We start from the raw sequence: 26,771 nt of genomic DNA, 5'->3' as shown, positions 1-26,771 counted from the left end.
AGCACTTTACTATTAACTCATTTAATTCTTCCTACAAGATGGGTGTTAACATTATTCCCATTTTACAGGGGGGATAAACTGAGGCACAGGATGGGTAACTTGCCTCAATCGCTAGCTAGAGGAGAGGAGCGGCCGGCTCTGTAGTTTACCACTTGTGGTCCATCCTGCCCCATCCAGCCCCTCCTTCAGTCCTCTGCCCCACACCATCAATTAAGATTCTTACAGCCTGTGACCTGTCAGAGGTCTCTTTTTACCCTTCCTCATTCACTCTGGAACCAGAACAGGATTTGAGTGAGACAGATCTGGGTTCTACCTGGACCAGAGGTTTTGCCTCTAGGCTCATTTCTGAATCGGTAAGACAGGGTCCAGCGGCCTCAAATTCTGGTGTGGGGGGCCTCTGTATCTGCAGGTGAAGACACCAGGGGCTAGGCCTTGCCTCTCTGCTGAGTGGTGCCAGGCATGTAACTATTTGTCTCCATCTCATGGTGTAACTGAGAATTAAATGAACATTTGGGTTTGCTGGTGGCTCAGACGGCAATGCACGAGAGGGGGGTTTGATCCCTGGGTCAGGAAGATCCCCTGGAAAAGGAAATGGCAAGCTACTCCAGTATTCTTGCCTGGGAAATCCAATGGGTAGAGGAGCCTGGTGGGCTACAGTCCCTGGGGTTGCAGAGTCAGACACAACTGAGCGACTAATACTTCAGACCTTGGCACAGACTCTGGTACGTACTTGGTCCTCACTATATGACTTACTTTTTTTCTCCCCTGATTTTTTTTCTGCCATAATAGTAACCTTTATTGAATATTTACTCTGTGCAGGCCCTGTTTCAAGTAGCCACCTTTATTAATTCCTTGAATCCTTACAGAGTGGTTCTCACAGTGAGGTCCCTGGACATTCAGCAGAGCATCACCTGGGAACTTGCTGGCAGTGCACGACCTCAGCAGACTCATGGCAAGTGGGCTGAGTCTCAAACTGAGGGTGGAGTCCAGCTTTCTGCTTTTTAAGAGTCCTCCAGGAGATTCTGATGCAGCTAAAGTTCGAGAAAACTCACTTCTAACAATCCTAAAAGACCGGTGCTATTGTTTTTCTTGGCCACTCTGTGAGGCATGCAGAATCTTTGTTCCCTGACCTGGGCTCCAACCTGCACCCTCTGCAGTGGAAGCATGGAGTCTTAGCCACTGGACCACCAGCTAAGTCCCTGACTGGTGCTATTCTTATGCTCATTGCACAGAAGAAAACTGAAGCTCAGAGAGGTTGAACTGCTCCGGGCGACATGCCTGCTAAGTATCAGAGGTAGGATAGAGCCAGGTCACCAATTTGTCCTTGGAGCCCCCACCCTGGATCCTGATGGTGCAAAGCTGCTTAGGAATCCCAGGTCACGTCGGTGTCTGTGGCCCCAGAAAATCAATTGTATGCCCCTCCTACCGCGGCGGGATCAAGTGTAACAGGAGGCTCTCACCACTCCCAGGGCCCTGCAAGGACAATCACAGCCATTTCCAACCTTTTATTGGGGCTGTCAGCCCCAAATAAATATAATACATTAAACCCAGAGCTGAAGGAATCGTGTACCCCAGGAGGCACCCCACAACCCCAGACGGGCACAATAAGTTAGTGGGGGGCCTGCCAAAGGCTGGGCCAGCTCCCTGGCAGGGCAGGCAACGGCAGCTGGACTCGCACACGCTGGTCTAAAGTGCATCTCGGTTCTGTGGTCCCCGTGTCTGTGTGGCCCCTGGCCAGGCCACCGGGAGGGTTGGGCGGGAGGTTCCCGGTGCTCACACTGTGCCAGCAGTGGCCACCGAGCCTCTGTGTCTATTTGTCCGTTTAGGAGGATGGCTGTGTGTCCTCAGGAGAAGCTGTCGTCAGGCTGTGGCTGGGAGTCGAAGGGAGGGTCTGAGACGGTGATGCCTTGATGTAGCTTCTCCAGTGAGAACTTCATCTGCAGGGAGAGGTGGGCAGAGTGGGGGGTGAGTGCTGGTAGGGGTGATACACCCCCACCATCCTGCAGCTAAGGAACTGGGCAAGGTCCAGAGAGGCCAAGGTCAGCCTGTGCTGAGAGAGGAGCTTTTCCGCATCCAGTCTGACTTCTCACAGGCAGAGAGCGAGATGGTTGGATGGTACCACCGACTCAATGGACATGAGTTTGAGCAAACTCCAGGAGATAATGAAGGACAGGGAAGCCTGGCCTGCTGCAGTCCATGGGGTAGCAAAGAGTTGGACATGACTGAGCGACTGAACAACAAACAACAACCAAGGCAGCACGTGGAAGGGGCCCAGACGGCCTGGGTTCAAGCCATTTTATGGGGTAACCTTGGGCAAGCCCCTTAACCATCCCGGGTCCCTCAGCTGAGACACTAGTCAGTAATATTCCTACATCATAGGATTACTTCAGGGATCTCCCGGGTGTATGCCTAGGACCCGGCACACAGAGTGCTGGGTGCCTGTTAGCGAGTCTTACTCCCTGCCATGCGACCTTGGGAATGTCTCTGTTCCTGTCTGTTACATGGCAGGGGGTGGGAGGCGTGGAGTGGTAACAAAAGCATCCCCCTCAAAGGTTGGCCATGAGAAACAAATCAGTTGGTCATTTTAGCTCTTAGAACTGTCTGGCTCAATCAGCATCTGCTGTTAGTTACTTTGTGTAGTCAATTCCATGCCCTTGGCAGAAGAATATAATCAGAACTGAATTCAGGATGGGAAGGCCCTGACCTCCTATCTCTGAGTGATGGCACACCAGCCTCGATCCCTCCTCCCTGTCCTGCACAGCCCTTCCCCTTCCTCCTAGCATGATTTCAGGGTGCAATGAGGCCCCTAAAGGTGGACCTCAGCATTACGGTTCAGAGTGACCAGAAAGGACTTTTAGCATCACCCAGCAACGTGGGCTATGATGCCCTTGGGCACCCAGTCAAGGCCAGATGCTCCCCAGCGCCTGGCACCTGTGCTGACGCACCACCACCTTTACTGAACACCTGCTTTGCAGGATCCCACTTATAACAGCAAACATAGGCGAGGTGTTTACGTGAGCTGGACGCTACTCACAGGCTAACTCCTTTCTAGTTAAAACTATTTTCTGGCCACACTCCACAGCATGTGGGGCCTTAGTTCCCTGACCAGGGATCGGGCCCACAGCCCCTGCAGTGGAAGCTTGGAGTCTTAACCATTGGACCGCCAGGGAAGTCCTGGATGCTAACTCCTTCAATCCTCCTGGCAGCCTTTGGAGTAACACTGATTATCATCCCATTCACAGAGGAGGAAGCCAAGGCCCCAGCAGTGAAGTCATTGGCACAAGGTCACAGGTCAGAATTTGAACCTGGCTGTCTGAATAGACACTGCCAGCCAACTACAGCGGGTGTCTGGGGCAACCCCTCCTGGAAATGAGATCCCTGACTTTTGGAGAACCTCTTTCCCACCCTCACATGATCCCTTAGTCACCTTACAGGCAGGAAGGGGTTCAGGGACCAAGCTGTGTCTACCCCTGGCTTCTGTGCCTGGTTGGGGGATGGGCACGTGACCCAGTAGCCAGTGAGAATGAGCTCCTTCCTTTGGCTGCTACCTTGGAGCTGCAGGTACCATCTCGGTCCACCTGGGATGCCCCCGAAACAAAGCCAGGCCTGGGGGTGGGCAGAGTCAACAGAAGGTAAGAGAGACTGATTCTTATTACTGTTGGGCGGCTGGATCCAGCCATGCCTGAAGTCAAGACATCCTGGACTTCTTCCCCAGGATGAGAAGCAATAAATTCTATCTTCCATCTCGCTGATTTCTCTAGCAACCCTGGGAGGTGAGGACTATGAATGGCTTCCTCATTTAACACAGGAGGAAAGCGAGGCCCGGATGCATTATGCTGCATCTCGGGACATGACTGCAGGACCCCGCAGCCCACGCCGCACCTCGTCCAGGAGCTCCACAGAAGCCCGCAGGATCTGCCTCCACTTGTGCACCTCGACGCTGTGGAACTGCTTCTGCAGGGCCAGGATCTCCGCCCACTCCGTGGCCGTCTGGGGGAACTTACTGTGGGGAAGACAGGGCCCAAGTTGGGTCTTGGCCTCCCCCACACCTCCCCAAGCTCCCAACCCCCTGGGGCTACCCACTCACCCCTTGGCCAGGGCCAGACTGTGCCAGGACTCAAAAGTGTGAGCTGTCCTCTCCAGGGACCAGAGGCGGTAAAAGAGGAGGACGTTGAGGGCAATGAGGACGATGAGGCTGGGGAGACGAGGTCAGAGGTCAGGATACCAACGCTTCCACAAGTGGTGGGCACCCCCTTGACCATGCCTTGAAGGGGCACCATGACTAGCCCTCTTTCCAGAGGAGGAAACCAAGATTCAGACAGGGGGAGCGACGTGCCTGGGATCACACGAGCCAAAGCCAGGGTTCAAACCCAAGCTAGCCTGATGCCTGAGCCCTTAACTGCTGCTCCGGTCACCTTGCTGGGGGAGCCGGGGCCATGGAGTAAGAAGGGGTTGCAGCTAGGGGCCGAGACACAGGGGAAGGGAGGGCAGGACACAGGACCCTACCTCACACAGATCCTGAGAAGGCAGAGAGAGGGGGAGACAAAGAGATGAGAGCTGCCCAGCCTGTCCTGGCCACACCTTGACCCCCAACCCCAGCAGCCCCAAGCTGAGCGCGCCACACAGCCCCTCATGGACCGCTGTTACTGGCCAACCGAGGCCCAGAGGCTGAGCACGAGGCCGATCTCTCACTGGCCATGATCTGGCAGGAGCATGGATCTCATTTCCATTTCCTCAGAGTGCCCTGCTCCCAGCCCAGGCCTCTGTACATGTGGGACCCCCCTACCAGGCCAGGATACTCCCAGGCGAGGCCTGTGTGCAGGTGGGTCCCCCAGCCCAGGCCTCTGTGAAGGTGGGTCCTTCAGCCTAAACCCACTGTGGGTGGGGGGTGGTCTCAGCTCAGAGTCCTCTGCTTTCCCAGGATGCCTTCCCCAATGACCCACTGGCTGGCCTGGAGGAAGCCTTCCCCCGCCTTCCAAGGCTTCCCTGTCAGCCTCGCCCATTCCCTCCATCACAACCTCATCCCTCTGATCTGGTGCCAGACCTGTCTCGCCCCAGGATTACTGGTCACTACTGTGTCCCTCGTGTCACACAGCTCAGGGCTGAGCACAGAAAACCTGAAACCTCCATGCATAAACCTCTCCTGGCTTACCTAACTCCACCTCTCCTGGGAGCCTGCTCCTCCAGCTCCCTGGGCGAGGCCACACCCCCTCTGACCACTCCCCCAGAGCCCCAGGGTTTCCATCTCCCTGCGGGGACTACCCCTCCATGACAGACTGAGCCATACAAGCTGAGGAGCCCTCCTGGGCGCATCCCAAACATCGCCTCCTTAACCCTTGCTGTGGGGTGAGCCCACGCTCCCATGTAAGCAGAGGCCCAGACAGGCCAAGCACTGGCCCAGGGTTGCACAGCCAGGGTGCAGATCCAGGCCTGTCTGATCCCCCCAAGCCCGGCCCCCTTACTCACACAATGCTGATGAGAACCAGGGCGCTGGGGGTGCCTGCCCCGGGGCCCTGGTCCATAGACGGTTCCGAGAAGCGGGAGCTGAGGGAGCCTGTGGGGGAGCAACTCCAAGTCAGAAGGACTCATCTCTACTCACCCCAGCCAGGCCCCCAGCTCCTCCCCAGCCCCCCACCAGGCCTGACAGAACCCACCCGAGGTGTGCATGCCAGTCCGGGCACAGGGGTCAGGGTCCGGGTGTGGGGTCCCATCACCGTGAGCCCTCCAGCTCAGAGGCCGCTTCCGCCGGCGCAGGCCAGACAGCAAGCCCCGCGTGTCCTTCCCGCCTTCCTCCAGGGACAGCTTCTCGGCCTTGGCGAGTTCTCGCTCTGTGGACACAGGAGAGGGCTCTGCACGGCTGCCCCAGCCTGGCCCTGACCCCGGCTGCGGCCCTCCCGGGTCCCTGCCCCCTACCCAGGTGGTGGAAGTAATCTTCGATGCCACTCCATGAGTTCTTCTCAATCAGGGACTTCACGAGGCTCCAGGGCTGCTTCCGGTAGCGGATCTCGGAGGACACCCTGGGGAAGAGAGCCGGGGGAGGGGGTCAGGAGCTGACTGCAGCCTTGCTGTCCCATTCCCCAGGGGGTGCGTGCCCTCTTCTAATTCAGAGAGGGCCCTGTGTCACCCACACACAAAACAGACATCCCCCACGAGGGTTCCCTGTGATCCCCACACAACACCCCACTTAGCCTGCAGCCCCTTCTCTGTCCACACCCGTGACTATGGCAGACCTTCAGTGCTACCCCAGCATTGCCCACCCAGACTGCCATCCTAGCCCGCACTTCACCCTTGAACCCCTTCCACCCTGCGGCTGTGTCCACCCCCACGTGGGGTGGACATGTCCCAAGCTGAGTACCTGGTCTTCTCCCAAGCCCTCCCCGCCTTCCCCTCCTGGTCAGTGGTGACTCCGCCCTTCTGGTGGCTCAGGTCAACCACCTCGGGGTGTTCCTGACTTCTGCTCATCTGTCAGGGTGGCAACCAGCATTCTGTGGATGACTCGAGACAGGGAGAATGTGGCAGGGGGCCCTGGGACCACCCGGCTGTCAGGTGGCGGGGCCAGGGTGCGGCTTACCGGAGGCGGGCCTTGTTCCGGGCGAGGCCCAGGATGCAGTAGCGGTGGGCAGTGTAGAAGTAGTCTTGGTAAGGGATGCCCTGCGTCAGCACCTCGGAGTCTACCACACACCCTCCCGCCTGGGGGCCACGCCGGAACAGCGTCTGCGGGGTCAAAGGGGGAGCCAGGAGTCAGCGCCATCCTCCCTACCCCGACCCTCGGCCCCCCACCCACCGGAAACCCTGCCCGGCTCACCTGTGTCTCCACCACAGAGGCGCTCTTGGGCCCCAGCGGGTTGCTGATGGGAATGGTGTAGGTCAGCACTCGGCGCTGGTGGCATTTGCTGTCCCCACTCCAGGGGCTCAAGGTCACGTCTGGGGGATGGAGGAACAGAATGAAGACACCATTCTCCAGTCCTCTGCCCTCGGGCAGTAGGAGACCCAGCCTTTTGGGGAAGGTTCCAGTTCTCTGGAGACTGGCTCCTAAACCCGCACCTCCTCCCTGCCCCCACCCCGGTGTCTGCCCCACCTTCCTTCTAGATGCCTGAAACTTTAGATGCTGATGACCCTTGGAGCCAGGACCTCTCTCCTGCCCATACTTCTCAGCCCTCTTGGGCCTCTGCATCCACTCTGCAGCCCTGTCTCCATGCTACCAGTCCTGGTTTCTCCCCTGAGCCTGAGACCTAGGGTCCTGCGACCTCTTGAAAACATCCCCTGGAAGTCCTCAGGACCCCGCACAGCCACTGGCCTCTCCAACCCCTGAAACATGCCCATCTTCGCTGGGCCCCACCGTCCTTCAGGCTCCCTGCAGAGCCTTGGGCCTCATCCTGGACACTATCTATTCACTGACTGTCTGAGCACTGTCCTCGTTCATCCCATCTTTGCCATTCCAGGGCACCTCTCCAGCCTCCCCCTGAGGTTCTGGCCTCCATCTCCAGCTCTGGTCCAGGGGGAGCTTCTAACAGCCAAGGCTGACTCTGTCCCTCCCTACAACACTTTATGACTCCCCAGTACTGCTGGACAGAGTCTGAGCTTCAGTCTGATGTGCCACTCTCTCCAGAATATAAGCATAGTTTGGGGGGGATTCGAGAGCTCCCAACCTAAGGCACAGTCTTACCCATTCCGCAGAGGACGCTGCATGGTTCGTTTTCATCAATCAAGAAAAGACACAGGCCTCTCCCCTACTTGAACCTCTTTCGTAGCCTCCCGAGCTCCCTGCTGGTCTCCTGGTCAGCTCTTCTGCCTCCCCTGGTGCTGTGGCTTGCCCCCTCCACACCTGGCCTTGGGGGCTCAACCCCAAGGGCCTTCTCCCAGTGCCTGCCTCCAGCTTCAGGACCTTTGCAGGCACCCTGCTGGCCTCCCTGGACTTCCTCTCTCCTACCCCCTCCCATTTCCCTAGGAAAGTTCCTCCTTCAGGCCTTAGTTTCAATTCACATCCTTCCAGCACCCTTTCCTGATACCCCCTAGATCACAGCCACCCCTCTGATACACATGCTTATCTGTGTCAGTATCTCTTCACTGCTGTTCCCACGGGACTCAAGTTCATCTGTCCTGGGCTCTGCACTGGCCTGACAGAGCAGTCTTTAATTCATATTTATTAAATGGCTTCCTATCTGCTCCTATTCTAGGCACTTCCCCAGTACTGACTCATTTAGTTCTCACGAGAACCTGACAAGGCAGGTAGCATCACACCCGCCCCACACGGAAGAAACTGAGGCACAGAGGAGGTCTGCCCCTGGCCCAAGGCCACTCAGCTCGTTGGAGGTTCTCTGTCTCACAATCGCTGCTTTTCACTCCCTGACCCACCGCACCCAATTTGCATGGCGGTTCCTGCCGGTCTCCTGGCCTGCTTCTCCCCGCTCCCTCCCCTTGTACCCCAGCCACCTCAGCCCCTGACCTGTGAACTTGCACTGCTGCAGGAAGTCCTGCAGGAAGGGCGAGTCTGAGAAGAGCATCTGCTGGAGCCGCTCAGCACCCACGTGGAAGACGGAGTTGATGAGGAGACGGCCGGAGAGGTCAGGCAGCAGGGCCGCCAGGTCGGCTGGGCGACAGAGAAGGACAGTGCCTGGGGCTGCTTGTGTTCCTCGGGTTCCCTCGGCAGGGGGGGCACACCTCCCCACTCCCAGGCTTTGTGGGGTGGTTGGGCAGCCCTGTCCTCCTGGACCAGAGTGGACACTGACATGGAGCGACTCCGCTCCCTCCACCACGGGATGGCTTTAGGGTGGACGTACGCCCCCAGCCAGACAATCAGAGCCATCACTGTGCGCTGAAGGTGGAGCACACACCTAGACCTACATGCTTGCAGTCCCAGTGATGACAGGGGTGGACCTATCATAAGCCCACCCTCCAGCTCATAACCTTGAGTCTTTGGCCATGGTGATTGGTTCAGGGTGTGTGCATGTGGGCATGCACAAGTGTGTGTAATCCAGGCCAAGCCATCAGCCATAGTTATGGGACTCGGGTGGGGGTGTGTGTGCACGCATACATGTGTGTCCCAGACCAGCCACAGTGATTGGTTCAGGGTGTGTATATGTGTGCATATATGTGACCTAGGCCAGGCCACTAGCCACAGTGGTGGGCTCAGGGGTAGGCCAGCTCTCCAATCAGAAACAACCCTAGAGCTTGGTGCAATCACTGGGAAAAGCTGGCTTTCTTTCCACTAGGCTTATCCGGGGCAGGGCTGGAGCTCTTTCTGCCCCTATAAGAGTAGAAGCTACCTGAGAAGGAAGCTGGCATGGAGAAAATGGAAATGCTGCTGCCGCCAATGGAAATAAGCCAACACTTATGGACTGGCCCAAGCATTCTACATGTATTAAGCCATTCAATACATAATAGCTTATGTATAGGAGAAGGCAATGGCACCCCACTCCAGTACTCTTGCCTGGAAAATCCCATGGATGGAGGAGCCTGGTGGGCTGCAGTCCATGGGGTTGCAAAGAGTCAGCCACGACTGAGTGACTTCACTTTCACTTTTCACTTTCATGCATTGGAGAAGGAAATGGCAACCCACTCCAATGTTCTTGCCTGGAGAATCCCAGGGATGGGGGAGCCTGGTGGGCTGCTGTCTCTGGGGTCGCACAGAGTCGGACACGACTGAAGCGACTTAGCAGCAGCAGCAGCAGCTTATGAATAACAGTTGTCTCTTCATGACAACCCTATGAAGTAGGCATTATTACTGTCAACCCATTTTTCAGATAAGGAAAATGAGGCTCAGAGGTTGAATAATTTGCCCACGTCACACAGCTGGGAAGTGGCATGGCCAGGATTTGAGCCCCAGCCATCTATGGGGCTCTGTCTATGCTCCTATCCACCTTGCCAAGCTGCCTTCAAAGCAGAGCGAGATACGGACAGATTTCTAACAAGAACACGTGAATGCCTTATCTGCCTGTGCTGTGGATTTTTCAGTCCTGTGAGCCAGCAACTCCCTTGGTCAGCCCGTCTGAGTAAAGTCTGTCTCGTGTAGCCAAAGCAAACGAGTTGGGCCACCTGCCTCACCTTCCTCCCCCGTGGACGAGGAGGAGTTACTTGTGTCTGTCAACAGCTCCTCACTGGGCAGCAGATCCAAGGGACCCAGGGAGGTGGGCCCGTCAGGTGGGGTGGGCTCTGCGCTCGGGGGTTCAGCCACCGGGGTCACTGTCTGGCTGGAGGAGGCATCTGGCTGGCTGTCTGTCTGCTCCTCCTTGTCCTCCTCTGCCTGTAGAGAAAAGCTTAATCCAAGCTTGTCCCTTGGGTGCCCACATCCACCAGAAGGCTTCAAGACTGTAGGAAAACCAACGCTGGGGAGGTTGTGTGTTCCGCTCATAGCTGAGTGGCGAGAGGCGCTGGGGCCACCCGGAGGAGGCCTCCTCTTAGCTTCTCAGTCAGGCGTGTCTTGGATGCCTGGGTCATAAGCTTTCTTATGCCTGTCCTGTCCACGCCTCATCTGACTGCACCCACCTCGTCCATCCATCCATCCATCCATTTCTCTCTTGGCTCTTCTGTCTCTCCCCCTTTCCATCTATCTACCTGTCCCACCCCTGTCTCTCTCTTTCCCTACCTGTGCTTGTTTTCCACACCCATCTTCCCAGCTCCATCCCGTTCCTCCATCCATTCGCTCACTCATCCCTCCAGCCACCTCTTCTCTGTCCATTCCCTGCTGGTGCCCTCAATCTGTGGGTCCGTTCATCTCCCCAGCCCCACCCAGCACCCTCCTCTCTCCTCTACCCTCCTGCTCACCCCATGGTCTGCATCACTGCTGGCCCGGGACAGGTTGGGGGTGATGCGGCCACGGCGTGAACCTGCGGGGCTTGGCTCCTGGCTGTGGTCAGCTGCCCCCGAGGGGGTGATGTCGCTCAGGGCAATTACATCGCCCACATCCTTGGGGCTCCTGCAAAGAAAGAGAGGGAGTGAGACCACTGTGATCTTTGAGATTCCACACACCCTCCTGGTCTCCCAAACTTTTGTACACCCATCTTGGTCCACCCAGGATTCCAGGAGCTATGGACACAGTCCCTTGTGTCTTCTCCCAACCCCCCGGAACCAGCCCCCAACCATTGACTCACCCTAGGCCATTCAGCTGTAAGGGGCAGACATAGTCCTCGTCCTCGCTGGTGAGGCCCAGCTCTGAGCCGTAGCACTGATGCACCAGGTGCCAGAGCTCGCGGGGACTCAGCGTCTGGATGGGCACGACATTGGGTTGGCCTCTACCTTAGAGTCAGAGCCCTTCACTGGCCTCAGCTTCAGCAGTTCCCCCGGTGTCCACAAGGGGGAGCATGACTTCCCATAGCAGACATCTCTCAACCCACTGGGTAGGGAGCCAGTGTACTGGGGAATTTTCCCTTAGGTCCTCACAATACTTTCACAGCTACAGGTTAAACTTCCCAGTTTTATAGAGGAGAATAAGAGGCCCAGAGCAGAGAAGTTATGCTTGAGGTCAACTCTGAAGTTCAAACCCAGCCAGACTCCAGAGCCAATGCTCCCACCCACCATGCAGTCATGCTCCCAACTATCAATACTTCTCCCAGGCGTCCTCAGGAGGTACCCACGGCTAGAGTGGCTAGATGAGACTGATGAGACAGTAATATTAATAATAGTAGCAGCAGCAGCAACTGACATTCACTGAGTTGTTACCATATGCCAGGCATTCTTCTAACTTTTCATGTGTGCCAACTTAATAAGTCTTCAAAACAACTCTGTCAAGTAGGTGCTAATATTATCATCATTTTAAGATAATGACAATAAGGCACAAAGGTGCGTGTGTGTGTGTGTGTGTGTTCAGTCGTGTAACTCTTTGCCACCCCATGGATTGTAGCCCACCAGGCTCCTCTGTCCATGGGATTCTCCAGGCAAGAAAACTGGAGTGGGCTGCCATTTCCAACTCCAGGGGATCTTCCTGACCCACGGATTGAACCCACATCTCTTTCATCTCCTACACTGGTGGGTGGGTCCTTTGGCACTGGCGCCACCTGGGAAGCCCCACAGAGGTGGCATAACATCATTTAATTAGAAAGTGGAGGTACTGAGGTGATCCCAGAGTGTTGGTTCAGCCCTGGAGCTAACCATTGGACTGCACTACCTCCCAAGAGCTGATGTGATGGAGCACTTATTCTGGGGCCAGCTCAGGTGCTACAAGGAAGGAATGGTCCCCATCTGATGGATGGGGTTCAGTGACTTGCACTCAGTGATAGGGCTGAACTCCATCCCCAGCAGTCTGGCTGCCCTCAGCCTCCCTGAAGACTTTGATGCTGCCTTGTCCCTCCCTCAGGCTCCTGTTCCAGGACTCTTGCCCCTGAGGATGGCCACAGCTGCAGCCCCCTTGGAGGACAGGATGTGAGTAAGCCCTGCTACAGGAGTGTGTTTGGGCCTTCTGAGGTGCTGCATGCCAGCAGTAGCAGACCCCAACATCTATCCACCCTTCCTTCCTGCCAGCAGGACCCTGATATGTCTGAGGTGAAAATCTTCCCCAGCCCCAGCGAATTAAAACTGGCTCATACCAATTCATTTTTTCATTTGCCATATAACCCATATAACTCTGCAACCACAGGTGATCATGTGACCAAGTTTTAGCCAAAGAAATGTAAGGAAAAGTTTGCTGAAAGAGGCTTTCCCTTCCTGATAAAGGAATGCCCACTTTCCATCCATCCCTTTCTTCCTTCACGTTTGGGATAGTTAAGTGAGGGCACGACATCTGGAGCTGTAGCAGCCATACTGCAACCATGAGGCAACAAACATGTGGACAAAAAACATCAACAGCAGGATGATGGTGTGAAATAATGGATAAGAGTTTGGATCCTGAATGATGCAGGGAGCCCCCAACCACTCCCCTCTCCCAGGATTGCCTACCTCCATACCTCTTGTTACATGGGCATCAGTGTGATTAAGTGGACTCCAGAACCTGACTACAATGGGTCAGAACCCCACTCAGCCACAGAAAAGCATATGTGACCATGGGCAAGGCTTTCCCTCTGTGCCTCCTTGGTGGAATAAAGATAACCATACTGCCTCAAAGGGTGGCTGTGATGATTAAGTAAGTTAATTCATGGAAAGCTCAGAACAGCTCCTGGCACACAGTAGCTCTGTTAAGTGTTAGCTATCCTTATTACTACCTGAAGCACTTCAGCATCTGTTTGCTTAAACCATTGTCTGCTTGGGTTTTTAGCTGATTGCTGCCAAATTCATGCTACATAAACCCATTCAACCATAATGGTCATTCCAGGACAGCCCACTCAAAGCTGGCCCATAATAGACTACCAGAATGTGATAAGTAAAGGTCTGAAATCCCTTATTCAAAATCTTTGGGGGTAAAACTTGATTCAAAATTAAGAAATTTGGGGATATAAGAAACATTTTACAGTGCCTATACTGTAATACCCCAAATATCTGTATTATATTAGTATCCAGAGGTTCTCAAAGTGTGGTCCAATTTCTGGGTGTCCCCTAGACCCTTTTAGGGAATGCATGAGGGAAAAATTATTTCCATTAAGTATGGTAAGTGTTAGTAGCATAAGATACTAGATATTACTTGCCTTTTTCACTTTTACTCTTTTATGACTATACAGTTGGGTTTTCCCAGAGACTGTGATATTATCATTGTTCTGGTAGCTAATCCAAGTGTATTTGTGTATCTTATGTTTAAAAAGCTCCCAGTTTCAATTTCTAAACCAGTTTATATTGTCAGATATACTGCACTTAAACAAAACCTCCTTGGAGTCTATAATTAAAGAGCGTAAAAGATTCCTGAAACTCTGGTTTGAGAATCACTAGTATATTCTATATGGTTACTATAATTTTATGTTGAATCACAGTTATATTTAAGATTGACCCCAGTCATACACACAAATATTTTGTGGCCCATTAATTGAGATAAATACAGACCTGTGTTATATAAGAAGCACACAGGATTTTTTAAGTTTAAATTAATTCAAACTGAAATTAAATTAAAAATACAGTTCCTCAGTCACACTAGCCAAGAGTTCAACGGGCACGTGTTGTCAATGGCTGCCATATCAGACAGCATAGCACCAAGTTCTGTTAGATGGTGCTGACAGGGATTGTAAATCTCCATGTTAGCTCAAGTCAGGTTTTGTTGCCAAACATACCCCAAGTCTCCCCATTTTCAGAGCTTTTTTTCTTTTTGGCCATGCAGCATATGGGATCTTAGTTCCCTGACCAGGGATTGAACCCACGTTCCCTGCATTAGAAGCTCAGAGTCCTAACCACTGGACTGCCAAAAAAGTCCCTTCAGAGCACTTCTGATTCACTGGTGGTTACTAAGGGGCCGTGGGTATGCGTTTCTTGTGGGTGGGCTATGACACTGGAGCCCGCGGAGGCCCTCTGGGCAGTAGGGGGTGGCCTATGGAGAAGCTACAGGTACGTTGGACCTGCTGCCCATGAGGAAGAGCTGGAGGGGTTCCCCGAGTCCTAGCATCCCTGGCTCCATGGTCCCCTCTCCCCAGCCCGACCTCTAACCCCCTTGTCCAGGACTCGCCCAGGCCTACCTTTTCAAGCAGCGCGTTCTGCCAGAGGCGGAAGATGAGGAGGAAGCAGCGATCTCGGGCCCCAAAGGAGGTGAAGAAATGCTGCAGGAGGGAGAGGAGTATGAACGGTGGGGGAGACACCAGGCCAGAGGGAGGGGGAAGCTCTACCTGTGCACACACTGTGTTCCTGGCTCCCCAGCCCGAGGTAGCTATTCAGTCATCCCCTCGCTCACCCAACAGAATGTCAGTTCTGTGGCCAGTCCAGCAATGGTCAACTCTGGAGTCCCAGTGATGAGGAGATGACCTTAACCCTGCCCCGGGACTTACAGTCCAGGGCAGGAGACAGGGTCAGCCTAGAGTGGCTGGGCTGCTCGGGGGAAGCCCATGGCACGTACCCAGTCTCTGACGCCCACTTAGGAGTGGCTAACAGATCCCCTTTTAGCCAAGAAAACACAAAGAGAAGTCTGCTGTGAAGCTTTCCCTCCCTATTTCTTTCTCCTGTCTGGGCCACTGGTGTGAGACAGCCATCTTGGACCATGAGGCAACAATCACGATAGAGCATCAGGGAAGGCTTCCTGGCAGAAAAGGCCTCTGAGCTGATAGAATTTGTCTATTAAGACTATCCCTGAGCAGCTGTGTGAGGGGAGACTGCAGGGCCTGAGTCAGGGGCATGTGCAGGGGTCCAGGCTAGAGATGATGGGAGCCCAGGCTGGGGCTGGAGAGTAAAGAGAACGAGTATTCCCTGTGAGAAGTTGGGTGCAAAGTGAACAGGGCTCTGGGTGGCGGGGAGGAGAGAGGAGTCAGTGAAGATCGGGGACCTGGGACCCCTGTTCGCCTCTCCTCTTGCTCACCTTCTCGTTCTCCGTGCAGATCTGGATGGCATTGGGGATCAGCTTGGCCGTCTTTTCCTTCTTCAGACACGTCACTTCCTTCAACTGGATGGAGATCTGAGAACGAAAGGTGGGTCAGAAGGGGCCAGGCCACTGCCTGCCCTGGGGCCCCTCCTCGTCCCGGCTGGGTCGGCTCACGGTTGTCTCCCAGCGGAAGATGTTGCTGTAGAAGCAGATCCAGTTCTCGGAGAGATAGAGGCGGCCCTGGAGGAGGATCTCGCGCTGCAAGGCACAGGAGTAATCTGAGGCGGCCGAGAGGAGAGACGGGCAGACACCCGAGTCACAGGCTGGCCTGGCCGGGCCGGCGCACGCGGGGAGGGTCAGGAGGGCAGAGCTGGGGGCTCAGGGTCTGGCTGGGGGCGGTGGGGGGATGACTCACCCACAATGAGGCGTTCTGCTTCAGGGAGTTTGCTGAACAGTTTCCGGAAGTCCTCGTTCCGCTGTTTGTATGTGGGGCTCAGCATCTGGGGGACGTTTGGGAGGTAAGAACCGGGATGGATTTTCACACCCCTAAAATTCTGCCCCCCAAAGCTCCCAGCACCCCTCAGTCTCAGCCTGGGACAGCCTCTCTGAGGCTTCAGTGTCTAGCTCACTTCTGGCTCCCACTGCCCATAACACAAAAGTAACCATGATGAGAGCCATTTACTGATTGCTACAGAAGCCAGGCGCTGTGTCCGGTACCCACCGGCATCACTGACTCTCAGGGAGCGTTCCCTTCAGTCTAGTAAGGTGGGTACTGTTTCTCAAGGACAGAGCAGCCCAGAGAGGTTAAGCAACTCACTCAAGGTCACAGAGCATGTAAGTAGCAGCCTGGGATGAGACCACCCCCCAGGTCTCCTGACCCCAGCGCCCACTCTCTGACAGTGGCAGCCAGCGGCCCCTGGGCCCAGTACCTGTCCCCCTCCCTCATCCCTCTGGCAAGGCCCCCTGCCCAGTTACTTACACTGTACCAGCTCTGCATCTTCTGCAAGAGAAAGGAAAGGAGTCAGAAAGAGCCCCTGAACCCCCCTGTCCTCCCACCCTGCCCTCACCCCACCTGAGCCGGCACCAACCTTGCTGTTGCGGATGAAGTTCCGGCTGCCCAGGCTCTGGGTGCTGGGTGTCCCAGGCACCCCACCCTTCTCTGAGGAGCTATCCGACCCCTTCTCCACCATGGTGCCCGGTTCTGGCTCAGGCGGGGGTCGGCTTGTGGGCAAGAGCTGCAGGCGCTTACGGAGGGATGGAGAGCTGCTTGGCGTGCTCCGGCCAGAGTGGGGGGTTGTGCTGGGGGGAGAGGAAGAGGGTTCTTATGAGGGGAGGTAGGCTGGGGGATGGCGATGGGCCTGTATGGGGGGTCCCGCTTCAGCCCACTGATTCTCACCCACCCACCCTGTTCCACCTCTTCGCAGAATGATCCAGAGCAGGCCCCCCAGCTCCCTGTCCTTGGTGAGTTCATCTATAACCCAGGGGTAAGAAACACATGTCATCTTCTTGTTTGGAGGGTTAAACAAGTCCATACGTGTAAAGGGCTTCTAACACAGCCTGGCACGAAGTGAGCTCTTAGTCACGCCTGTGTCGTTTTTCAAACTAACATATTCATTCATTCATATAATAAATATTTATTGAACAAATACTTTCCACTCAGTTGCCTGAGCTAAAAACCTAAGCTGCTTCTTCTTTCCTACTAACTCTTCATTTTTAATCTGTTAGCAGGTTCCCCTGCTCCAGCTCTAAGATCTATTTCCATTGTTTTTATGTTGCCTACTTCCTCCTGCACCAGGACCCTGGCCCAGCCTCCAGGCTCTCCGTCCTGGACATCTCAGCAGCCTCCTCCCCAGTCAGGTCAGGGCCCTCCTGTCTAAGCTCTCCCCACCGCTGCACTTTACTCCAGGCGAAGGCAAGGTCCTCAGCCCATCCCCTGCTCAGGGCTCACTTCTCTAAGACACCTCCCCTCGCCTCTCCATGTAAAGCACATTCCTCCTCCCAAGCCCCTTCCCTCTCCACCATTCTCATCACTTCTCCTGCACTTCTGTATTTTCTTGTTTCAAATCCTCCCACACCAGCAAGTGCACTTCACAGGGGGAGGGGGTTTCGTCCCCAGGTGCACCCCCCTGCCTAGCAGGCCTGGCATACAGCGGGTGCTCCGCAAGCTTCTGTCCTGGTGGACTGAATCACTCATTGAATGAGTGATTCAGTCCACCTACCCCCACCTACCCCACCCCCAAACTTGGATTCCACCAAGTGTATGATTTGCCCAACCCTTGGCAGCCTGAGACCCCTGCAGATCTCAGCTGGGGCCCTGCATTGTGTGACCCTGGGCAAGTGTCTTTCTGGGCCTCGGTTTCTTCTCGAGTATAATGGGACTAGTAGCAACATCCACCTCACAGGGTTGTCTGGAGGAGGACATATATACATAAAGCCCACCACTTGGAAGGCACCTTTATTAAGAACTGTCAGACTGAAATGGAGCACACAGCCCTGCTGTCACGAAGCCAGCCCATTTGCTGCCAAAGTGCTATGTTGACTCCAACAGGTACTGCACAAACACCTCAGCCTAACCCAACTGACCCCAACCCCAGCCATTCACTCTCTGAGTGCACACCGAGCCCCTGCCCTGCACCAGGCACTGGGGACACAGAAGGGGGCAAGACAGATGTACCACCTGCCCGCAGGGACCTGGCATTCTGACTAGGGAACGGGGATGATCAATAAGAGAACAGGTAAATGAGGATGATGACCTCAGACACTGGTCAGTGCTACCAAGCAGCGCTGCTCAGAGGAAGTGCTCAGAAGTGGTTAGAAATGCAGAGTCCGGGACCCACTGCAGACCTCCTGAATCAGGAAGTGGGGGCGGGGCCCAGGAGACTCTAATGCAAGTTCAAGTTGGAGGACCCCAGAGATAAAGGAGGACTAAGTTGGTGGGGGCAGGGCGGTGTTCAGGGCACACTTGAGCTGAGCCCCAAGGACAAGGATCTGGCAAAAGGCTGGGGAAGGCTGTTTTAGGGGCAGGAACAGTGAGTTCTGGAACAGGACTGAGCTTGGCAAGGCTAAGGAGGAGTGAGGTGGCCAGGAGGTGCTGGGGAAGGAGAATGGGAGGCCCCAGGCCTACCCACAGGCCCTGTGGGCCCTGGGCAGGAGTCTGGGCTTCACCCTGAGAGCCCTTATGGGCTGGGGGAAGGGTTTGAAGGAGGGGTGATCACATTCCCCTCTTGCCTCATCTTCCTGCCTCTCCAGCCTGAAATGATCCCCTGGAGAAGAAAATGGCTATCCACTCCAGTATTCTTGCCTGGAGAATCCCATGGACAGAGGAGCCTGGTGGGCTAGAGTCCATGGGGTTGCAAGGAGTCAGACATGACTGAAGTGACTGAGCTCAAGACCTCCACCCCTCCTATACTCCTGCAGCCACAGGTCTGGGGAGGGTTCCTGCAGACAGGTCCAGCACATGCAGCCAGGGCACGGCCTGCACCCCCAGATCTTGCTCTCGGCAGTACAAAGAGGAAGTGCTGACAACCATGTGGCTGCCCCACCAGGCAGGCTGCAGCAGTGGAGTGGAGGGGCCTTGCCATGCTGACAAGGCTGGAGGGACTTGGACGAGAATGGGGTTCTGTCACTGCAGACACCTCACCTCCTGCCTCCTGGGCCTAAATGAGCCAACAGCTCCCTCTGGGCAGAGTGGGGCAGAGGCATCTTGTGCACGGGTGTGCACAAAACGGACCCTCCACGTGGGTCACACATAGCCAGGGTCCCAGGCAAACCACAGTTCCCCACAGTTGTAAGACGTCTCCCCCACCCCTCACCCCTACACACCCAGCAGTAACATCACAGGTATATTACAGTCACACACAATGCCCCAGAAGTCACACACACACCTGCATGCAAGACAAAGACATGAAGCTGCAGAGGGTGACAGAAACAGAAAAGTCCCAGGTACGTTCATACATACAGCTCCAGGGAAGTTTTTGGAGGAGACTTGAAAGTAACATTTCCACAGTGACAGAGAGGGCCACACAGTGAAAGAACAGTCCCAGAAGCCCCCAGCTAACACAGGCACCACCCAGGTAAATTAAGTCCAGGCTCAGCTCAGTTTTCATGGCACTCCCCATCAGGAGCGGAAGACAGAGCGAAGACCTGCTCTTACGTGGCACGAGATGGACGTGGCAAATGCTGTTGCCGAGTGACTGAGAGTCCTACACACACACAGCCGTGAAGGACTCAGGAACAGCGCAGCCCCGGACGGCTGTGGACACACCTCGACCACACAGTGGCCAGGGACTGAATTTGAAATCATGCGTGGGACACGTCTTATACACAGGAGAAGTTTCATAATAATGTCAGCTATTATTATTGCTCCAGATTGTCAAGGGTACACCCAAGGTCTCGAGAGGGAGGGTCCCAGGCTCACTAAGAGCCACAAGGGGTCTCTCTCTCGTATTCTTCACACACCCTTCACACACACAAAGCCCCAGAGGGTCCCAGCTGCTCACATGCAAGCCAGGGGCATACAACAATGTCATAAAGGGACACACACAGGAACTTTCCCACAAAGATGGAATCAGACGTAGATTTAAGGTACAACCCCAGAGGGTTTCACTCAAACTCACCAAGGCCGGGGCCAGACAATAATGTCACACATGGACACACTGGTGACTTATATTTGCACACTATGCTAATAGGTACAGAGGTAAATTACAAGCACACACAGAGGTGAAAGGTCACAGCAGCAAACAAAGAGCCCCTGACACAGGCACACACACACTACAAAGTCACAACTGAACACACAGGCAATTTACAGTGACACTTGGAGCCACAGATGGAATCCAAGATAATAAATTCACACACACAGGCACACCGCCAAGGAGGACCACAGCTGTTGCTGCACACTAGGAGGCTTAGACACATGTACACATACTCCAGAGTCACAACTAGACACGCGGATGTCTGATGGAATGAGGTACAGTACACACATACAACCACGGAAAGTCACAGCCACACACACAAAGCCCCAGACACACACTACGATCCCAATCAGACACACACACGGAGCTTACAATACCACATGAAGCCACACACACACACAGAGCCAAAGAGGATCACAGCTGCTTGCACACCAGGAACACAGATACGCATACACGTCCAAGACACCTATAATGCATAATCTAGAATACTCTGGGCCCGGACAGGGACTACTAGGTCAATTCCGTGCTCAGGACCCCAGAGGATCTGAGACAAGCGGTCGGCCGGCCACGTAGAAGACCCTATCCGAGCAACCTCGAGACTTAAGACAGACCAGAACAGAGGGGGCTCAGACCTGGAGAGGCTGCTCCCAGGCCTGCCCCGGACTCACGGGCCTGGGAGCCTGGTCGGCGGGGGCTCGTCTCCGCCCAGCCTTGATAGCAGGCCTGAAGACCCGAGTCAGCCTCGCGCCCGCTCCTCATCTCCCAAGCAGCTGCAAAGGAGGCCGGGGGCGCTCCCGGCAGGCCGCGCTCCTAGCGCGATGAGCCCCGGACCCCGAGCCAAAGCTCCGCCAGGCTGGCGCATCGCGTCCGGGCAGTGCCGAGCAGACCCGGGGGGCTACCCTGCCGTCAGCGCCCCACCCCCGAGTGCACCCCTGGGCCCCCGAGGCTTCCCTCCCTCCCCTCCGGCCAACCCCTGTGCCCAAGCTCCTGGACTTCGGCTGCGATCGCGCCACGCCGGGCCGAGCCCGTGGAGCCCCCGCCCCAGCGACCCCTCAGTACCTCCCCGCGCCCCCGCCCCCGCCGCGGTCCTCACTCGAACATGGATGCGGCGCGGCGGGCGCGCCCAGCCGCAGGGCAGGGCCGGGCCGGGCTGGGCTGGGCTGTGCGGCGTTGGGCGTCCCCGCCGGTCAGCCGCCTCTCCTTCTTTGGCTGCCGTACCCCCGACCCCCGCCCCAACCCCGCCGCCCTCTGCCCGCACAAAAGGCCGGGGCCGCCGGACGCCGCCGCGGCGTCAGCTCCGCTTTCCTGCCTCCGCCCCGCGCGTCACGGCACCGCCCCCCGCCCGCGGGAGGGGGCGAGAAGGGAGGGATCGGCCCTGCAGGGGACTAGTGGCCTGGAGGGATCGGCCCTGGCGGGGAGGGGCGGCTGGGCCTCGAGGCAGAGACTCAGATCCCCGGAGGGAGAAAGGTACCGGAGGGGAGGCGGGAAAGCAGGAGGTGAGAACTAGAGGGAGACCCGGGGGGGGGGGGGGGGGGTGCTGGTCAGAGGCGAGGGAGGGACGGCGGGGACCGAGCGAGACCCCAGGGAGGAATCCGATGCTGGAGGGAGAATTAGAGATGGAGCGACGCGGCGCAGGAGCAGGAGGAGCGAGACAGAGGTCGAGAGGGGCCGGCGGGGTCGTCAGGGCCCGGAGAAAGCAAGAAGAGGGGAGAAGAGAAACAGAGAGACGGAGGATCTAAGGAGAGAGATAGAGAAATGGACCGGGGAGGGGGAAAGACCGAAACGGAAAAACACAGAGACGGACTCGATCAGAAACACAACTCCGCCGTGGTAGCCTGGGCACAGGCCGGATGCGCTCGCCTGGTACCCAGAGAGGGGTCCTCCGCTCCAATGAGGCCTCGGGCCCGGCGCTCTACGTACCCCTACTCCCTACCCGGGGCGGAAACTGAGAGAGGAGGCGGGGCTGGGGATGGGAGGGAAATTCGGGGAAACGGAGGTGTTGGGGCAGTGGGGACGCGGGGAACAGCAGCTGGCGGGAAGGAGGTGGGGCCCTAGGCCGCCTCCCTCTCAGCATCTCTGAGCGGCGTCTCTGGGGACCCCTTCCAGTGCCAGCCCCAGTCAGCCATGACGTCGAGCAAGTCAACCCAGTCCTGGGAACCCCACTAACTCTGTGATCAGGGTTTTCCCACAGGATGGGATTGGGAGCGAGGGAGGTGGGAGTGCTCCCCTTTTATAGAAGGGGAAGCCCCGGCCTCAAAGATGGGAAGTGAGTCGCCAAGGTCACTGTTGGTGGACGCAATCCTCCACTGATGCCCTAACCCACCTTTATCTCTGGAGCAGCTGCCCGGGTCTCTTGGTGTCCTGGACTCCTCCCCCGAGAACACAGATATGTGCACAGAACCTCACAGCTCCTGGCCACAGGCCCCCCAGCTCAAACTTGCTCCCCACCCCTCTCCAGGATGGGCTGTTCCTACCTCTTGAAAAAAACTCCATTCCCACGGCTCTTCCACACTTAACACCCTTTCCCTCCTAAAACATCCACTGACTTCTCCATTTTGGTGGGTGTGTGCTCATTCAGTCCTGTCCAATTCTTTGCAACCCTGTGGACTGTAGCTGGACAGGCTCCTCTGTCCCTTGGATTCTCCAGGCAAGAACACTGGAATTGGTAGCCATTCCCTTCTCCAGGGGATCTTCCCGACCCAGGGATCGAACCCACGACTCTTGCATCTCCTGCATTGGCAGGTAGAGACTTTATCAATATCTCCGTCTGGGATGCCCATTTTGGTGGGTGGAATGCCCCAAATTTCAGCCTTTCTTGACCCCTCTCTTTCCCTCTAGTCTCTCAGCAAACCCAGTAGGCTCCTCCTACAAAATCTATCCAGTTTAAGCTCTTTTCCCTCACTGCCCCAACCCTGGCCCAGCCTCCATCCTCTCCCTCCTGGACGTCCTCTCCCTCCTGGACCATCACACAGCCTCCTCCCTGGTCTCCCTGCTCCCTCCCAACCCGTACAGCCTGCTCCCCGGACACACACAGCCTGAAGGAGCCTGTCAGGTGGAAGCCCTCCAGTACAGAGTCTTCTGGCTGTACCTCAGTCCAGCTAAAAGCAAAGTTGCCAAAGACTCCACTCTTAACTTCTCTGGCTCCCTTTTGTTCACTGCCTCTAGCTTACCCAGCCTCCCTGCTGTTGCTTTGACTTCCCAGTTCCTGTTCCTGCCCCCAGGCCTTTGCACTCCCTTTCCCTCTGTAGGAAAGCTCAGTTCTTGGACAACTGCCTCTCAAGGTCAGATCTCAGGGTCAGATCCCAGTGAGGCTCTCCTCCCACCATCTCCCTCTGTCTCACTGTTCTCTTTCTTTGTATTTCTCTTGGCCTGTTTCTTCTTTTGAAATACTTAAAAAATTTTAATTAGGGAATGTTTATTTCAAACAAGAAAAATACAAGAGTTATCTTGGTCCCCACCAAGCATATATAATAGATGTGGATATTTTACCATTTTTGTACATTTTTCTATCCTTTTTCTGCATCAAGATGCATCCACTAACAATATATCCTGTTCAAAATCTTTTAAAAAGATACACAATTAGGCTCCTACTATCATTTTGCAACCTGTTTTTCTTCATCATCTTTATTTCTGAGATTTCTCCACATTAACACACAGAGCCCTACTTCATAAACTTTAACTCTTATCCAAATGTTCTTTGTTGGAAAAAGCCACAATGGGCATTTCTGTTAAAGGCCAATGTAGTTCTTTCCTCCTACAGCCTTCAACCTCCTTGTTCCTGTCTCCTTGTGCCAGAGGTAGTGTTTCTTTGTAGAAGTTTTGTTTAAACTTTTTTTTTTTGCCCATGAGCTGCAACAGGAAATACCTTTTATATTGGTCTCCAAGTACACAATTAGAAATAGAATAGGCCCTCATATCTGCAGGTTCCACGTCCATGGATTCAACCAATCAAAGATCAGAACAGAATTTTTTTTTAATTCTGGGAGGAATACACTTGAAACTAAGACAACATTGTAAATTAACTATACTTCAGTTTTTAAAAACTGGATAGATAATATTATATTAATTTCAGGTGTACAGCATAATAATTTTTGTATAAAAATTTCCAGAACAGGAAAGCAATAAATTAGGAGTCTAAGATTTCCCTGGCAGTCCAGTTAGGACCCAGCGCTTTCACTGCTGGTACTGGGTTCAGTCCTTGGTTGAGGAACCGAGATGTCGAAAGCCCTGTGGCTTAGCCAAAAAGAAAAAAGATAAATGGCAAGGATGTACTATATAGCACAAGAAGCTATATTCAACATCTTAAGATAAATAACCTGTAGTAGAAAATAATCTGAAAAAGAATAGATATATATATGTATGTATAATTGAAGTACTTTGTTGTACACCTGAAACTAACACAACATTATAAATCAACTGTGCTTCAATTAAAAAAACTTTTTTCAGAAAACAAACTTGAGTTTGCTTCCTGGCAACTGTTTACATTGTATTGGGAACTTCCCTGGTGGCTCAGACAGTAAAGAATCTGCCAACAAAGCAGGAGACACAAGAGACAGGGGTTCAATCCCTTTTTTGGGAAGATTCCCCTGGAGTAGGAAACGGCAGCCTACTCCAGAATTCTTGCCTGGAAAATTCTGTGGGCAGAGGAGCCTGGCGCGCTACAGGCCACATGGTCGGGGCCACACGGTCGCAAAGAGTTGGATACTACTGAAGCGACTGAGCACAGCACAGCACAGCACAGAAACCTGTAAGTAACCTAGAGGTATTCTCAACAGGAGAGTGTGAGTAGTTTAATAGGCAAATACTACACCATTTTATGTAAGAGATTTGAGCATCTGCAGAGTTTATCCACAGGGGTCTTAGAATACTCCCATGGGTATGGAGGGTCTGCTATATATGTAATGTCACAAAATTGCTAGGAAACCACACTTGTTCACTGCCTGCTACACTGTGTTATTTTCTTATTCTTTTTTTGTTTGTTTTTTTTTTTTAACACTGTGTTATGTTCAGTTCTCTTCTGATTCTATTTGGGGGAAAAAAGTGTTCACTGCGGTGTACTACATCGGTTTCATGGCCTTAAATGGGTCATGACCCAAAGTTTGAAAAACACCAGTTGGTGAGTATTTGCCTCTGGTCTTAGTAAGCAGTGCTCAGCTGAGCATAGCTGATTATCCCAACACATATTCCAGTTTTTATCTGCATATATTTTACAACTTCCAGTCAGGCCCCTGTGGGGCTAAAGCCACATTCTAACTGACCTTCAACCCCCAACCAGGACAGTGCCAGCCACAGGGAACCCACCCTCGAGCTTGAGTCCTGAGAGAGAGAACCCCTTTCCCATCCCACCTCCTAGGTCTGACCTGTCCTGGGGCGAACTCTCCCGGTCTGGGGTCCTCGGCAGCTGCAGGCGCTGGGCGGGTGGAGTGCAAGGGGGTGACTCCCCATTGCTGGCTGGTGTTATCTGAATGGTGGGCACCTCCAGGAGCTTCCAGCGCTTAGGGGCCGGGCCATGGACCCTGCCACCCTGTGCCTCCTGGCTCGGCTCCTTGGCTGGGGGCACCCGTGAGTCCTGGGCACAGACATCCTGGGTCAGCAAGGGTGTACAAGGCAGCAGGGGCAGAAACTCAGCCATGGGGATGGCTCTGCCACCCAGCCGGGGTCTTGGACCGTGGTGTGGCCTCTGGGGGAGAAAGAAGAGGTGAAGGGGTGAAGGGGAGACTTCCCATGCAGACCCTGCCCCTCACCACCTCCCGTTGCCCAGTGGGAGGAGGGGTCAGCTGAGCTTCAGAGCATAGCATGGGGGTCAGAGAGATCTGGGTGGGATTCCCATCTCGGCCAACCTTGTGACCCTGGTTCCTCTTCTGGAAGCTGGAGGGCCTGATGGCGACCTCCAAGGGTGGCCGGGCAGTGTCAGGGAGCTCTGACAAGTGGAGGGCTAGCCCAGGGTCTGGCACACGGCAAGTGGTCAGTGAACTCTGTTCGTGCCCCTGGACTGGGGTTTATTTTTTTCTAGCGTGAATGCACTGCGGTCAAGCCCTGGGTTCTCTATACACCCGCCACCCCAGCTCCCTTCCCCATACACAGGGCCAGGAAGGAGCCAGGTCTGAGAGGGCCCCAGAGGCCCAGGGGCCTGAGTAACGGCTGATTAAGGCCAGGATTTCCCTTCTCTCTTTGCTCAGCAATTGCCCCTCCCAAGACAAACAAAGGGAGGGAACGAGGCCAGTTCCTGCTGTTATGATTGTGATACTGGAGGCCGCATGGGTCTGGGGAGATGAGATTAGTGTCTGTCTGTTCTCACCGCAGGACACGGTGAGAGCTTCTTGGCACCCCACTGCTGAGGAGGTGGGGACAGGGAAGGATGACCCATGGGACCCAGAGAGGGTTTCCCCTGGTTTGGGAAGAACCTGAGCCTTACAGGCCAGCCTGGGACCCAGAGTCCTTCCCAGACACCCCAGTGCCCCTACCTTATGGCTTTCTCGTCCTGTCCTCACAGCGTGTGGTTAGGGCGGGTGACCAGGCCCTATTCTTTCCCCCGGGGAGTCCTGGCTGGGCCAGGGAGTCATGACCTTGTCAGGCGGAATACAGTATCCGGCTGGAGTCAGATTCCCCTCTGGCCAACTGTTCCAGGGAGAAAGGGCTGAGTGGGGGTGGGGGTGTTCCGACCTCAGAGGAGGCCCTTTCCTCTTGACTCTGTTCTGGGGCTCTGCGGCTCCATCTTTCCT

At 55.0% G+C, this 26,771-nt stretch overlaps 1 protein-coding gene across 5 annotated transcripts; it reads right to left on the bottom strand.

Annotated features, from left to right (window-relative positions):
* Window positions 1-1,490: 1,490 nt before the first annotated feature.
* On the bottom strand, window positions 1,491-26,547 carry GRAMD1A (GRAM domain containing 1A). Of its 5 annotated transcripts, none has more exons than XM_005219085.5 (20): window positions 26,514-26,547; window positions 25,410-25,729; window positions 16,447-16,657; window positions 16,338-16,358; window positions 15,774-15,858; window positions 15,533-15,636; window positions 15,356-15,451; window positions 14,526-14,606; window positions 11,091-11,203; window positions 10,765-10,915; window positions 10,045-10,243; window positions 8,447-8,590; window positions 6,806-6,924; window positions 6,572-6,714; window positions 5,914-6,017; window positions 5,655-5,828; window positions 5,467-5,554; window positions 4,088-4,195; window positions 3,883-4,003; window positions 1,491-1,937 (listed from the first exon to the last, which is right to left on the bottom strand). In XM_005219085.5, the coding sequence occupies exons 2-20, from the start codon at window positions 25,679-25,681 to the stop codon at window positions 1,845-1,847; spliced, it is 2,427 nt and encodes an 808-aa protein (XP_005219142.2). In that variant the 5' UTR covers window positions 25,682-25,729; window positions 26,514-26,547; the 3' UTR covers window positions 1,491-1,844. The 5 variants fall into 5 exon arrangements, with proteins under 5 accessions (XP_005219142.2, NP_001291950.2, XP_059732543.1 ...); NM_001305021.2 differs by lacking the exons at window positions 25,410-25,729; window positions 26,514-26,547 and adding exons at window positions 4,507-4,518; window positions 21,143-21,210; XM_059876560.1 differs by lacking the exons at window positions 25,410-25,729; window positions 26,514-26,547 and adding an exon at window positions 21,854-21,941.
* Between the last annotated feature and the right edge of the window lie 224 nt (window positions 26,548-26,771).

The sequence above is a fragment of the Bos taurus genome, chromosome 18 (genome assembly GCF_002263795.3).
Source record: "Bos taurus isolate L1 Dominette 01449 registration number 42190680 breed Hereford chromosome 18, ARS-UCD2.0, whole genome shotgun sequence".
Lineage (NCBI taxonomy): Eukaryota > Metazoa > Chordata > Mammalia > Artiodactyla > Bovidae > Bos > Bos taurus.
This window is presented reverse-complemented; position numbering and strand designations above follow the sequence as displayed.